Source organism: Lampetra fluviatilis, chromosome 3 (assembly GCF_964198595.1).
Source record: "Lampetra fluviatilis chromosome 3, kcLamFluv1.1, whole genome shotgun sequence".
Taxonomy (NCBI): domain Eukaryota; kingdom Metazoa; phylum Chordata; class Hyperoartia; order Petromyzontiformes; family Petromyzontidae; genus Lampetra; species Lampetra fluviatilis.
The window spans coordinates 12,005,569-12,021,419 of NC_136277.1; the positions used below are offsets into that span (position 1 = coordinate 12,005,569).

Consider the following 15,851-nt stretch of genomic DNA (forward strand, 5'->3'; position numbering starts at 1 on the left):
CTCCTCACACATTGATGTATACACACACACATTGATGTATACACACACACACATTCATGTATACACACACACACACATTCATGTATACACACACATTCATGTATACACACATTCATGTATACACACACACACATTGATGTATACACACACACATTGATGCATACACACACACATTCATGCATACACACACACACATTGATGCATACACACACACATTGATGTATACACACACACACATTGATGTATACACACACACACATTCATGTATACACACACACACATTGATGTATACACACACACATTGATGTACACACACACACATTGATGTATACACACACACATTGATGTATACACACACACATTGATGCATACACACACACATTGATGTATACACACACACATTGATGCATACACACACACATTCATGTATACACACACACACATTGATGTATACACACACACATTGATGTACACACACACACATTGATGTATACACACACACATTGATGTATACACACACACATTGATGTATACACACACACATTCATGTATACACACACACATTGATGTATACACACACACACATTGATGTATACACACACACAGGGAGGAGAGGGAGTGAGGATAGGGGGGGAGAGGATGAAGGGAGAGGAGGGGGGGAGGGAGAAGAGGGGGGGGGAGGGAGAGGAAGGGGGGGTAAGGGAGAGGGGGGGGAGAGGGCAGAAGAGGGGGGGAGGGAGAGGAGGGGGTGGGGGAGGAAGAGGAGGGGGGGGGAGGGAGGGGGGCAGGGGGGAGGGAGGGGGGCAGGGGGGGAGGGAGGGGGGGAGGGGGGGTGCAGAGTGCTCACAGTGGGAGGTGGAGGAGCGCTGGGGGAGGCAGCAGGTGAGGAAACTGCAGGCCGTCTCTCCCTCGTCCCAGCCACCACCGCCACCGCCACCACCGCCACCACCACCGCCACCACCACCACCACCGCCATTGATGCTTCCGCCGGTGCCGGGCTGCTCGGGGCTGGTGCCGGCGTTGAGGAAGCGGTCGACCTCGCTCATGGCGCCGCCCTGAGCGTCGTAGTGCTGGCGGCACAACAACAACAACAACAAACAGCAACAACAACAACAACAGCGGCGACGATGAGAGGTGGTGAAGACGTCACCATCACCGCCACCGTCACCATCACAGACAGACACCGCCACCGCCACCATCACCGCCACCGTCACCGCCACCACCACCATCACCGCCACCGTCACCGCCACCACCACCACCACCACCACCGTCACCGTCACCACCACCACCACCGCCACCATCACCACCACCGTCACCACCACCGCCACCATCACAACCACCATCACCACCACCGCCACCATCACCACCACCATCACCGTCACCACCACCGTCACCACCACCGCCACCATCACCACCACCACCACCACCGCCACCATCACCACCACCGTCACCACCACCGCCACCATCACCACCACCACCATCACCACCACCACCACCGCCACTGCCACCGTTACCATCACCGCCACCACCACCGCCACCATCACCACCACCGTCACCACCACCGCCACCATCACCACCATCACCACCACCACCACCGCCACTGCCACCGTTACCATCACCACCACCACCACCACCGCCCCACCACCACCACCACCGTCACCACCACCGCCACCATCACCACCACCACCACCACCACCACCACCACCACCGACACCACCACCGTCACCGCCACTGCCACCGTCACCATCACCGCCACCATCACCGGCACTCACGCAGCGCATTTCCTTACGCTATGGAGCGGCCTCACGGTGGAGAACGCCCAGCCCAAACCCAACCCAACCCAACCCAGCCCAACCCAGCCCAGCCCAAACCCAACCCATCCCAACCCAACCCCACCAACCCCCGCCCATCCCCGCGAACCTCGTACCTTGATGGTCTCGTAGGTCTCGGTGATGAGCGCGATGAAGACGCTGAGGATCATGTAGATGAAGAGGCTGATGAAGCTGTAGAGGTACAGCTGGCTGAACAGCCACACCAGGTAGCTCTTCTGCCTCATCGCCGAGAACGTGGAGAACATGTCGTCTCCGTTGATCAGCGAGAACAGGCACTCGGACACCATGTTGAGCGTGCGGAACTGCGTGGCGGGGAGGGGAGGGGGGGGAGGGGGGAGGGGGGGAGGGGGGAGAGAAGGGAGGGGGGGGGAGCGGGGGGGGAGAGAACGTGGAGAACATGTCGTCTCCGTTGATCAGCGAGAACAGGCACTCGGACACCATGTTGAGTGTGCGGAACTGGGAGGGGGGGGGAGGGGAGGGGGGGGGGAGGTGAGGGGGGGGAGGGGGGAGAGAAGGGGGGGGGAGGGGGGGGGAGCGGGGGGGGAGAGAACGTGGAGAACATGTCATCGCCGTTGATCAGCGAGAACAAGCACTCGGACACCATGTTGAGCGTGCGGAACTGCGTGGCGGGGGGAGGGGGGGGAGGGAGCGGGGGGGAGGGGGGGGGGGGAGCGGGGGGGAAGGGGGGGGGGGAGCGGGGGGGGGAGCGGGAGGGGGAGCGGGGGGGAAGGGGGGGGGAGCGGGGGGGGAGCGGGGGGGAAGGGGGGGGGAAGGGGGGGGGAGTAGGGGGGGGGAGGGCGGGGAGGAGAGGGGGGGAGCAGGGGGGGGGAGGGCGGGGAGGAGAGGGGGGGAGCAGGGGGGGGGGGGGGGCGGGGGGAGGAGAGGGGGGAGCAGGGGGGGAGGGGGGGGAGCGGGGGGGGAGCAGGGGGGGAAAGAGAAGGGGGGGAAGCGGGGGGGGAGGGAGCGGGGGGGGGAGGGGGGGGAGGAGGGGGGAGGGGGGGGGAGGGGCACGCGCCCCTCACACCTTGAAGTGGTACGGTCCGAGCACGATCCATCCGCAGAAGCAGTAGCCCAGGTAGATCATGGCGGCGCAGCAGCAGAAGCGGATCACGTTGGGAAAGGCCGCTCGCAGGGTCAAGATGAGGATCTTGAGCACGGCAGAGATCGGGGGGGAGGGGGGGTGGAGGGGTGGGGGGAGAGGGGGGGGGGTGGGGGGGGGGTTCAAAAGGTCAGAGAGGTACACGCGCTTCAAGGTACGTACAACAACAACAACGATTCTAGATTTGAAGCTTTCGTGACTGCAAGGATTCGTATTCTTAGGTTTTTTTCGGTAAAGTCACGTAGGTAAAAAAATTTAAATTAATAAAAGTAAAATGAAAATCAAACTAAATAATATATTATTTTAATTTTACTTTTATTAATTTTAATTACAAAATAAAAATTAATAAAAGTTAAATAAAAATATAACAAATTAATATTTTATTTTTATTTTACTTTTATTAATTTAAATTTTTAACCTACGTGACTTTACCAAAAAAACCTAAGAATATGAACTTCAAGGTACGTACAACAACGACAACAACAATTCTAGATTTGAAGCTTTCGTGACTGCAAGGATTCATATTCTTAGTTCAAGTTCATTGATTAGGTATAGCCCTGTGAGCCATTCGGCTCTTGAATCGGGTGCAACCGCAACAAACAAAAAACAAAAACATGAACAAAAAACATCTTAAAGTGACTATGTGACTGAGTGCAAACAGAAAATCCAAGAAAAGACAGCAAAATATTGCAGAAAAAAGCACCGTACACCAACGCTGTGTGCAACAATCCCAGTGGGATGCAAGTCAAACAAACAACAACAACAACCACAAGACAACTTAGATTAAGGCCATCAGTCTGACTCTGTACTACAACAACACAAACATGGCCAAACCAAGACACTTTTCGAAATCACCAAAATAAAGCCATGAAAGCAATGCAACAGTGATCATAGGAACTGTGACGGAATTTTCAAGTCGCGTGCTTCAGCCGCACCGAACCTCACAAATAATATCCACGTGCCTACCTTGGCTGCTCCCACCCTCAACCAGTATATATACAAGGACTGTTTTCCTTTGAATTTCTCATTTACTTGATACAGCGAGCGTGCTGTGACGGTTCCACCTCAATCCAACCCACAGCATTAATTTTAATTTTTTACCTACGTGACTTTACCGAAAAAAACCTAAGAATAAGTTCAACACACACACACTCGCGCACAGCACAGAGGGGGGAGCGAGGTTGGCAAACTCACGTTGTACGTCTTAAAGTAGCCCATGTACTTGATCACACCGACCCAGACAAGCAGAGTTGACGTCCCAAGCAGAATACTGCAGAGGTCATAGGACATGAGACTCTGGGAGGGTTCACACACACACACACACAGCATTGCGTTAGTTTACCCGTATGGGTGTTGCATGCGTGTGTGTGTGGGTGTGCACTTGCCCTAACAGTCTGTTGAAGGCTACACGGGGGATCTTTGTCTTTGTTTGTGTGGAGCTCGCTAACAGCACTTGCCCCAACAGTCTGTTAAGGCTACACGGAGGATCTTTGTCTGTGTGTGTGTGGAGCTTGCTAACAGCACTTGCCCCAACAGTCTGTTAAGGCTACACGGGGGATCTTTGTCTTTGTGTGTGTGGAGCTCGCTAACAGCACTTGCCCCAACAGTCTGTTAAGGCTACACGGGGGATCTTTGTCTTTGTGTGGAGCTGACTAACATCACTTGCCCCAACAGTCTGTTAAAGGCTACACGGGGGACCTTTGTCTGTGTGTGTGTGGGGAGCTTGCAAACAGCACTTGCCCCAACAGTCTGTTAAGGCTACACGGGGGATCTTTGTCTTTGTGTGGAGCTGACTAACATCACTTGCCCCAACAGTCTGTTGAAGGCTACACGGGGGATCTTTGTCTTTGTGTGTGGAGCTGGCTAACAGCACTTTCCCCAACAGTCTGTTAAGGCTACACGGGGGATCTTTGTCTTTGTGTGTGGAGCTGGCTAACAGCACTTTCCCCAACAGTCTGTTAAGGCTACACGGGGGATCTTTGTCTTTGTGTGTGTGGGGGGAGCTGACTAACAGCACTTGCCCCAACCGTCTGTTGAAGGCTACACGGGGGATCTTTGTCTTTGTGTGTGTGGAACTCGCTAACAGCACTTGCCCCAACCGTCTGTTAGGGCTACACGGGGGATCTTTCTCTGTGTGTGTGGGGGGAGCTGACTAACAGCACTTGCCCCGACAGTCTGTTGAAGGCTACACGGGGGATCTTTGTCTGTCTGTGTGTGTGGGGGGGGAGCTCGCAAACAGCACTTGCCCCGACAGTCTGTTGAAGGCTACACTGGGGATCTTTGTCTTTGTTTATATATTTTCACGCGATCTAAAACCTCTATTATCTCCGTGACTTTACCCAAAGACCCCAGCGGTTTGGATGAGATTGGCCGCGAAAGGCGACGTGTCACACCGCCTGTTAAAGGCTCCGCGGGGGGATCGTGGTCACTGGGGAGCGGCGGTGTCGTGGTCAACGCCGTTCGCACGATTCACACGGCGACGGCGAGTTCATGGAATCCCTGGCGAGCGGAGAGGCGACATCGCCCGGCCTCACAGCTGCAGGGAATCGCGAGCGAGCGGGCGACTGAGCGAGCGAGCGAGCGGGCGAGTGACTGAGCGAGCGAGCAAGTGACCGAGCGAGTGAGCGAGTGGGCAAGCGACCGAGCGAGCGAGCGAGTGACCGAGCGAGCGAGCGACTGAGTGAGCGAGCGAGTAACCGAGTGAGCGAGCGAGCGGAACGAGTGAGCGACCGAGTGAACGAGCGAGTGACCGAAGTGAGCGAGCGACTGAGCGAAGCGAGCGACCGAGTGAGCGAGTAACCGAGTGAGCGAGCGAGTAATAGAGTGAGTGAGCGAGTAACCGAGTGACCGAGCGAGCGAGCGGAACGAGTGACTGACCGAGTGAGCGAGTGAGCGAGCGAGTGACCGAGTGAGCGAGTGACCGAGTGAGCGAGCGAGTGACCGAGTGAGCGAGCGAGTAACCGAGTGAGCGAGCGAGCAAGCGGAACGAGCGACTGACCGAGTGACCGAGTGAGCGAGCGAGTGACCGAGTGAGCGAGCGACCGAGTGAGCGAGCGAGTGACCGAGTGAACGAGCGAGTAACCGAGTGAGCGAGCGAGCAAGCGGAACGAGCGACTGACTGAGTGACCGAGTGAGCGAGTGACCGAGTGAGCGAGCGAGTGAGCGAGCGAGTGACCGAGTGAGCGAGCGAGTAACCGAGTGAGCGAGCGAGCAAGCGGAAACGAGCGACTAAACCAAGTGACCGAGTGAGCGAGCGAGTAACCGAGGTGAGCGAGTAATAGAGTGAGCGAGCGAGTAACCGAGTGACCGAGCGAGCGAGCGGAACGAGTGACTGACCGAGTGAGCGAGCGAGCAGAACGAGCGACTGACCGAGTGACCAAAGTGAGCGAGCGAGTGGACCGGTGAGCGAGCGAGTGACGCTCGAGTGAGCGAGTGACCGAGTGAGCGAGCGAGTGACCGAGTGAGCGAGCGAGTAACCGAGTGAGCGAGCGAGCAAGCGGAAACGAGCGACTGACCGAGTGACCGAGTGAGCGAGCGAGTGACCGAGTGAGCGAGTGACCGAGTGAGCGAGTGACCGAGTGAGCGAGCGAGTAACCGAGTGAGCGAGCGAGCAAGTGGAACGAGCGACTGACCGAGTGACGACGAGTGAGCGAGCGACGTGACCGAGGGAGCGAAGTGACCGAGCTGAGCGAGCAAGTGACCGAGCGAGTGAGCGAGTGGGCAAGCGACCGAGCGAAGCGAGCGAGTGACCGAGCGATGCGAGCGACTGAGTGAGCGAGCGAGTAACCGAGTGAGCGAGCGAGCGGAAGACGAGTGAGCGACCGCGAGTGAACGAGCGAGTGACCGAGTGAGCGAGCGACTGAGCGAGCGAGCGACCGAGTGAGCGAGTAACCGAAGTGAGCGAGCGAGTAATAGAGTGAGTGAGCGAGTAACCGAGTGACCGAGCGAGCGAGCGGAACGAGTGACTGACCGAGTGAGCGAGTGAGCGAGCGAGTGACCGAGTGAGCGAGTGACCGAGTGAGCGAGCGAGTGACCGGAGTGAGCGAGCGAGTAACCGAGGTGAGCGAGCGAGCAAGCGGAACGAGCGACTGACCGAGTGACCGAGTGAGCGAGCGAGTGACCGAGTGAGCGAGCGAGTAACCGAGTGAGCGAGCGAGCAAGCGGAACGAGCGACTGACCGAGTGACCGAGTGAGCGAGCGACCGAGTGAGCGAGCGAGTGACCGAGTGAACGAGCGAGTAACCGAGTGAGCGAGCGAGCAAGCGGAACGAGCGACTGACTGAGTGACCGAGTGAGCGAGTGACCGAGTGAGCGAGCGAGTGAGCGAGCGAGTGACCGAGTGAGCGAGCGAGTAACCGAGTGAGCGAGCGAGCAAGCGGAAACGAGCGACTAAACCAAGTGACCGAGTGAGCGAGCGAGTAACCGAGTGAGCGAGTAATAGAGTGAGCGAGCGAGTAACCGAGTGACCGAGCGAGCGAGCGGAACGAGTGACTGACCGAGTGAGCGAGCGAGCAGAACGAGCGACTGACCGAGTGACCGAGTGAGCGAGCGAATGACCGAGTGAGCGAGCGAGTGACCGAGTGAGCGAGTGACCGAGTGAGCGAGCGAGTGACCGAGTGAGCGAGCGAGTAACCGAGTGAGCGAGCGAGCAAGCGGAACGAGCGACTGACCGAGTGACCGAGTGAGCGAGCGAGTGACCGAGTGAGCGAGTGACCGAGTGAGCGAGCGAGTAACCGAGTGAGCGAGCGAGCAAGTGGAACGAGCGACTGACCGAGTGACCGAGTGAGCGAGCGAGTGACCGAGGGAGCGAGTGACCGAGGTGAGCGAGCGAGTGACCGAGTGAGCGAGCGAGTAACCGAGTGAGCGAGCAAGCAAGTGGAACGAGCGACTGACCGAGTGACCGAGTGAGCGAGCGAGTGACCGAGGGAGCGAGTGACCGAGTGAGCGAGCGAGTGACCGAGTGAGCGAGCGAGTAACCGAGTGAGCGAGCAAGCAAGCGGAACGAGCGACTAAACCGAGTGACCGAGTGAGCGAGCGAGTAACCGAGTGACCGAGCGAGCGAGCGGAACGAGTGACTGACCGAGTGAGCGAGCGAGCGGAACGAGCGACTGACCGAGTGACCGAGTGAGCGAGCGAGTGACCGAGTGACCGAGTGACCGAGTGAGCGAGTGACCGAGTGAGCGAGCGAGTGACCGAGTGACCGAGTGAGCGAGTGACCGAGTGAGCGAGCGAGAAAGCGGAACGAGCGACTGACCGAGTGACCGAGTGAGCGAGCGAGTGACCGAGTGAGCGAGTGACCGAGTGAGCGAGTGACCGAGTGAGCGAGCGAGTAACCGAGTGAGCGAGCGAGCAAGCGGAACGAGCGACTGACCGAGTGACCGAGTGAGCGAGCGAGTGACCGAGTGAGCGAGTGACCGAGTGAGCGAGCGAGCGAGCGGAACGAGTGACTGACCGAGTGAGCGAGCGAGCGAGCGAGTGACCGAGTGAGCGAGTAACCGAGTGACCGAGCGAGCGAGCGGAACGAGTGACTGACCGAGTGACCGAGTGAGCGAGCGAGTGACCGAGTGAGCGAGTAACCGAGTGACCGAGCGAGCGAGCGGAACGAGTGACTGACCGAGTGAGCGAGCGAGCAGAACGAGCGACTGACCGAGTGACCGAGTGAGCGAGCGAGTGACCGAGTGAGCGAGCGAGTGACCGAGTGAGCGAGTGACCGAGTGAGCGAGCGAGTGACCGAGTGAGCGAGCGAGTAACCGAGTGAGCGAGCAAGCAAGCGGAACGAGCGACTAAACCGAGTGACCGAGTGAGCGAGCGAGTAACCGAGTGACCGAGCGAGCGAGCGGAACGAGTGACTGACCGAGTGAGCGAGCGAGCGGAACGAGCGACTGACCGAGTGACCGAGTGAGCGAGTGACCGAGTGAGCGAGTGACCGAGTGAGCGAGCGAGTGACCGAGTGAGCGAGCGAGTGACCGAGTGAGCGAGCGAGTGACCGAGTGAGCGAGTGACCGAGTGAGCGAGCGAGAAAGCGGAACGAGCGACTGACCGAGTGACCGAGTGAGCGAGCGAGTGACCGAGTGAGCGAGTGACCGAGTGAGCGAGCGAGTGACCGAGTGAGCGAGCGAGTAACCGAGTGAGCGAGCGAGCAAGCGGAACGAGCGACTGACCGAGTGACCGAGTGAGCGAGCGAGTGACCGAGTGAGCGAGTGACCGAGTGAGCGAGCGAGTAACCGAGTGACCGAGCGAGCGAGCGGAACGAGTGACTGACCGAGTGAGCGAGCGAGCAGAACGAGCGACTGACCGAGTGACCGAGTGAGCGAGCGAGTGACCGAGTGAGCGAGCGAGCGAGCGGAACGAGTGACTGACCGAGTGAGCGAGCGAGCAGAACGAGCGACTGACCGAGTGACCGAGTGAGCGAGCGAGTAACCGAGTGACCGAGCGAGCGAGCGGAACGAGTGACTGACCGAGTGACCGAGTGAGCGAGCGAGTGACCGAGTGAGCGAAGTGACCGAAGTGAGCGAGCGAGTAACCGAGTGACCGAGCGAGCGAGCGGACGAGTGACTGACCGAGTGAGCGAGCGAGCAGAACGAGCGACTGACCGAGTGACCGAGTGAGCGAGCGAGTGACCGAGTGAGCGAGCGAGCGAGCGGAACGAGTGACTGACCGAGTGAGCGAGCGAGCAGAACGAGCGACTGACCGAGTGACCGAGTGAGCGAGCGAGTAACCGAGTGACCGAGCGAGCGAGCGGAACGAGTGACTGACCGAGTGAGCGAGCGAGCAGAACGAGCGACTGACCGAGTGACCGAGTGAGCGAGCGAGTGACCGAAGTGAGCGAGTGACCGAGGTGAGCGAGCGAGTGACCGAAGTGAGCGAGCGAGCAAGTGGAACGAGCGACTGACCGAGTGACCGAGTGAGCGAGCCAGTGACCGAGTGAGCGAAGTGACCGAGTGAGCGAGTGACCGAGTGAGCGAGCGAGTAACCGAGTGAGCGAGCGAGCAAGTGGAACGAGCGACTGACCGAGTGACCGAGTGAGCGAGCGAGTGACCGAGGGAGCGAGTGACCGAGTGAGCGAGCGAGTGACCGAGTGAGCGAGCGAGTAACCGAGTGACCGAGCGAGCGAGCGGAACGAGTGACTGACCGAGTGAGCGAGCGAGCAGAACGAGCGACTGACCAAGTGACCGAGTGAGCGAGCGAGTGACCGAGTGAGCGAGCGAGCGAGCGGAACGAGTGACTGACCGAGTGAGCGAGTGAGCGAGCGAGTGACCGAGTGACCGAGTGAGCGAGCGAGCGAGCAGAACGAGCGACTGACCAAGTGACCGAGTGAGCGAGCGAGTGACCGAGTGAGCGAGCGAGCGAGCAGAACGAGCGACTGACCGAGTGACCGAGTGAGCGAGCGAGTAACCGAGTGACCGAGCGAGCGAGCGGAACGAGTGACTGACCGAGTGAGCGAGCGAGCAGAACGAGCGACTGACCGAGTGACCGAGTGAGCGAAGCGAGCGAAGTGAGCGAGCGAGTGACCGAGTGAGCGAGCGAGCAAGTGGAACGAGCGACTGACCGAGTGACCGATTGAGCGAGCGAGTGACCGAGTGAGCGAGTGACCGAGTGAGCGAGTGACCGAGTGAGCGAGCGAGTAACCGAGTGAGCGAGCGAGCAAGTGGAACGAGCGACTGACCGAGTGACCGAGTGAGCGAGCGAGTGACCGAGGGAGCGAGTGACCGAGTGAGCGAGCGAGTGACCGAGTGAGCGAGCGAGTAACCGAGTGAGCGAGCAAGCAAGCGGAACGAGCGACTAAACCGAGTGACCGAGTGAGCGAGCCAGTGACCGAGTGAGCGAGTGACCGAGTGAGCGAGTGACCGAAGTGAGCGAGTGACCGAGTGAGCGAGCGAGTAACCGAGTGAGCGAGCGAGCAAGTGGAACGAGCGACTGACCGAGTGACCGAGTGAGCGAGCGAGTGACCGAGGGAGCGAGTGACCGAGTGAGCGAGCGAGTGACCGAGTGAGCGAGCGAGTAACCGAGTGACCGAGCGAGCGAGCGGAACGAGTGACTGACCGAGTGAGCGAGCGAGCAGAACGAGCGACTGACCAAGTGACCGAGTGAGCGAGCGAGTGACCGAGTGAGCGAGCGAGCGAGCGGAACGAGTGACTGACCGAGTGAGCGAGTGAGCGAGCGAGTGACCGAGTGACCGAGTGAGCGAGCGAGCGAGCAGAACGAGCGACTGACCAAGTGACCGAGTGAGCGAGCGAGTGACCGAGTGAGCGAGCGAGCGAGCAGAACGAGCGACTGACCGAGTGACCGAGTGAGCGAGCGAGTAACCGAGTGACCGAGCGAGCGAGCGGAACGAGTGACTGACCGAGTGAGCGAGCGAGCAGAACGAGCGACTGACCGAGTGACCGAGTGAGCGAGCGAGCGAGGTGAGCGAGCGAGTGACCGAGTGAGCGAGCGAGCAAGTGGAACGAGCGACTGACCGAGTGACCGATTGAGCGAGCGAGTGACCGAGTGAGCGAGTGACCGAGTGAGCGAGTGACCGAGTGAGCGAGCGAGTAACCGAGTGAGCGAGCGAGCAAGTGGAACGAGCGACTGACCGAGTGACCGAGTGAGCGAGCGAGTGACCGAGGGAGCGAGTGACCGAGTGAGCGAGCGAGTGACCGAGTGAGCGAGCGAGTAACCGAGTGAGCGAGCAAGCAAGCGGAACGAGCGACTAAACCGAGTGACCGAGTGAGCGAGCGAGTAATAGAGTGAGCGAGCGAGTAACCGAGTGACCGAGCGAGCGAGCGGAACGAGTGACTGACCGAGTGAGCGAGCGAGCGGAACGAGCGACTGACCGAGTGACCGAAGTGAGCGAGCGAGTGACCGAGTGAGCGAGTGACCGAGTGAGCGAGCGAGTGACCGAGTGAGCGAGTGACCGAGTGAGCGAGTGACCGAGTGAGCGAGCGAGTAACCGAGTGAGCGAGCGAGCAAGCGGAACGAGCGACTGACCGAGTGACCGAGTGAGCGAGCGAGCGAGCGGAACGAGTGACTGACCGAGTGAGCGAGCGAGCGGAACGAGCGACTCACCGAGTGAGCGAGTGACCGAGTGAGCGAGCGAGTGACCGAGTGAGCGAGCGAGTGACCGAGCGAGTGAGCGACCGAGTGACCGAGCGAGTGAGCGAGCGAGTGGGTGAGCGAGCGAGCGGGAGGGCGAGTGACCAAGCGAGTGAGCGAGTGGGAGGGCAGGAGTCGGCCGTGTGGAGTGCTCACCTTCATCTCGATCTCGATTTTGAGAATGGACCCGATGACGGTGAACATGTCGCTGATGATGATGAGAATGAACCAGCCGTTGATGAACTCCGTCTGATCGGACCACGCCACCTTCTGACCGTAGTGCACCTGGTAGAACAGCACGAATTCCTGCACACGCACGGACACGCACAGAAAGATCCCTTGACCCTGAACGCCTGCTGTATGATTCTAGAATTGAAGTGTTCGTGATTGCAAGGATTCATACTGCTTGGTTCTTTCGGTGGAGTTAACGTAGCTGAAAATAAAAAAAATACAAAATAAAAGTAAAGAATAAAAGAAAAAGAAAAAAAATTAACATAAAAATAAAAAAGAACAAAAAATAAACATAAAAAATAAAAATAAAGAATAAAATAGAAATAAAAAATAAACATACAAATAAACAAAAGAATACAAAATTAACATAAAAATAAACATAAAAAAGATTTAAAAAAACATTAAAAATTAAAATAAACATAAAATAAAAAAAGATTCAAAAATTTAAATAAAAAATAAAAGTAAAGAATAAAATAGAAATAACTAAATGAAATCGCGACGTTTCGGAAGCAACACATAAGCTTACGGCACATCAGGTGGAACAACCACAGCCAAAAAAAACAAAATTACTGCCCAAATTCCGATTTAAAGCTTTCGCGACTGCAGGGATTCATCTTCTTGGTTCTTTCGGTAAAGTCACGTATTTTATTATGTTTTATTTTAATATTATTTTATTATTTCCCTACTACGTGACTTTACCGAAAGAACCAAGAAGATGAATCCCTGCAGTCACGAAAGCTTTAAATCGAGAATAAACATCGTTTATTTTACAATACAATCATCGCAGGCGACAGACAGACGGCGTGACGGACTGACGGACGGACGGGCGGCGGGGTGACCCACGTTTCGGAGGAAGACGCCTTTGACGATCGATCGGAGGCAGAGGATAAAGGAGGTGAGGCACAGCATGATGATGAAGACGTCGAAGATCATCATGAAGTGCGTGTTCTTCTGAACTGCAACACAACACGACCGCACGCACACACGCACGCACACACGCACGCACACACACACACGCACGCACACACGCACGCACGCACGCACACACGCACGCACGCACGCACACACGCACGCGCACACACGCACGCACACAACACGCACGCACACACGCACACACGCACGCACACACACACACGCACACACACACGCACACACGCACGCACACACACACGCACACACACGCACGCACGCGCACGCACACACGCGCACGCACACACACGCGCGCACGCACACACGCACGCACACAACACGCACAAACGCACGCGCACAACACGCACACACACACACGCACGCACACACATGCACGCACACACACATGCACGCACACACGCACGCACACACGCACGCACACACGCACGCACACACGCACGCACACACATGCACGCACACACACATGCACGCACACACGCAAGCACACAATTCTGATGACGACATCCAAGATCATCATGAAGTGCGTGTTCTTCTGAACTGCAACACAACACGACCGCACGCACGCACACACGCACACGCACGCACACACACACGCACGCACGCGCACACACACACGCACGCAATTCTGATGACGACGTCGAATGTCATCAGTAAGTGCGTGTTCTTCCAAAATGCAAGCAACACGAGCTAGCATGCCAATTCGTCGCAAGCTCAGCAGACCGGTGTGTGTGGATTTGCTCTCCGACAACACCGGTTAGTGTGCTGTACCGGCAACGAATCGGCACGTTTTGACTCCGTGACAAACCCCTCACTAATTGGCTGTGTCGGGTGGTGGCGGGTTTAACGACACATTCACATATTGACGCGATGTCACGCAAAACAAAAATACTGTATCGTGGCTTTATCGAGCGGCTACGCGTCGGGCGGAGGGAGGGTGCACGACACAACGCGTGAACAGCGCGCCAACAGCGCGTGAACAGCGCGTGAACAACGCGCGGCGATCGCGACGACTTCGACTAATTGCACGGCGATCTCTCATCCCCCCGCGGTCGTCATACACCCCCCGCCCCCCCCGCTCCGGTGAGCAGTCCTCTCTCTCGCTCTCTCCCCCTTCCTTGGGCTGCCATTCCGTCGCAGGTCTCGTCCACCGAGCGATAATAATCATAATAAATCGTCTTCGTCGTGTTATTTTCTCCCGTTTCGTTCGATCGCGTTCTGCTATTTCATTTCGTGTGTGTGATGCCAGCCAACCTGCCTGCCTGCCAGCCTTCCAGCCAGCCTGCCCGCCAGCCCGCCAGCCCGCCTGCCAGGCAGCCAACGGCGCGAAGGGCACGTGAAGATGGGAGCGCGAATAAAAAACAACTCACTGGAGCCGGAGATGTCCCACTCTTTGCACTCGCGTATGAGGGCGTCGCTGTCCAGGCTGACCATGATGCGGCCGCTGTGAGCCTTGTTGTCGAAGAGCGCCTGCCAGGAGGAAACACGGGGGGAGGGCGGTGGGGGGGGGGGGAACGGAAACGCAGGGCCGGATTAAGGCTTCTAGATTTGAAGCTTTCGTGACTGCAAGGATTCATATTCTTAGGTTTTTCCGGTAAAGTCACGTAGGTAAAAAATGTAAATCTTCAGGTGGAACCGTCACAGCACGATTGCTGTATCAAGTGAGCGAGGGAGCGAGCGAGAGAGCGAGCGAGAGAGCGAGCGAGAGAGCGACCGAGAGAGCGAGCGAGAGAGCGAGCGAGAGAGCGAGCGAGAGAGCGAGCGAGAGAGCGAGCGAGAGAGCGAGCGAGAGAGCAGCGAGCGAGAGAACGAGCGAGAAAGAGAGCGAGCGAGCGGGACAGTGAGCGAGCGGGACAGTAAGCGAGCGAGAGAGCGACCGAGAGAGCGAGCGAGCGAGTGAGCGAGCGAGAGAATGAGCGAGAGAGTGACCGAGAGAGCGAGCGAGAGAGCGAGCGAGAAAGAGAGCGAGAGAGCGAGCGAGAGAGCAGCGAGCGAGAGAGCGAGCGAGTGAGCGAGCGAGAAAGAGAGCGAGAGAGCGAGCGAGCGGGACAGTGAGCGAGCGAGAGAGCAAGCGAGTGAGCGAGCGAGAGAATGACCGAGAGAGCGAGCGAGAGAGCGAGCGAGAGAGCGAGCGAGAGAGCGAGCGAGAAAGAGAGCGAGAGAGCGAGCGAGCGGGACAGCGAGCGAGCGAGAGAGCAAGCGAGTGAGCGAGCGAGAGAATGACCGAGAGAGTGACCGAGAGAGCGAGCGAGAGAGAGAGAGATACGGTGGGGGGCCGGGGGGGGGGGGGGGGTAGAAGGAGAGACACCCGGGGATGACTCACGGTGATGGAGAAGATGTAACAGTCGGGCAGCTCGTGGTAGCGGACCGTCTGAAGGTTGATGGTCTTCAGCTTGAACTTGATGGTGACGTCAATCAGCCTGGCCAGTAGGGGGTGGGGGAGGGGGGTGGGTAAGAACGAAAACCCACGTGGGCGTCTGGGGACCACTTCCACGACAGTCAACTTCCACTACAATCTCGCCACGGTGGTGAGATGTTAACCACCTCGCCCGGTGTACAGGAGGTCGGTGGGTTCGATCCAAACCCGGACGCCAGAGGTCGCGACCGGGTACCCGATACCCGTACCCTACCCGATACCCGGCTACCCGTACCCGGCCAGGTACGGGTAGCCGTATGCGACCCTGGTGC

General features: G+C 58.2%; 1 protein-coding gene across 2 annotated transcripts in view; it reads right to left on the minus strand.

Annotated features, from left to right (window-relative positions):
• Positions 1 to 15,851, minus strand: part of LOC144952241 (mucolipin-3-like) — a 54,829-nt gene that overhangs the window by 4,183 nt on the left and 34,795 nt on the right. The window contains exons 6-13 of one of the 2 annotated variants that reach the window (XM_078882679.1): positions 15,487 to 15,583; positions 14,534 to 14,633; positions 13,080 to 13,192; positions 12,162 to 12,311; positions 4,126 to 4,227; positions 2,857 to 2,979; positions 1,928 to 2,134; positions 848 to 1,055 (exon numbers count right to left, since the gene is read on the minus strand). In XM_078882679.1, coding sequence (XP_078738805.1) covers positions 848 to 1,055; positions 1,928 to 2,134; positions 2,857 to 2,979; positions 4,126 to 4,227; positions 12,162 to 12,311; positions 13,080 to 13,192; positions 14,534 to 14,633; positions 15,487 to 15,583 — 1,100 coding nt within the window. Of the gene's footprint in view, positions 1 to 847; positions 1,071 to 1,927; positions 2,135 to 2,856; positions 2,980 to 4,125; positions 4,228 to 12,161; positions 12,312 to 13,079; positions 13,193 to 14,533; positions 14,634 to 15,486; positions 15,584 to 15,851 lie in introns of both variants that reach the window. The other variant, XM_078882670.1, reaches the window with a different exon arrangement.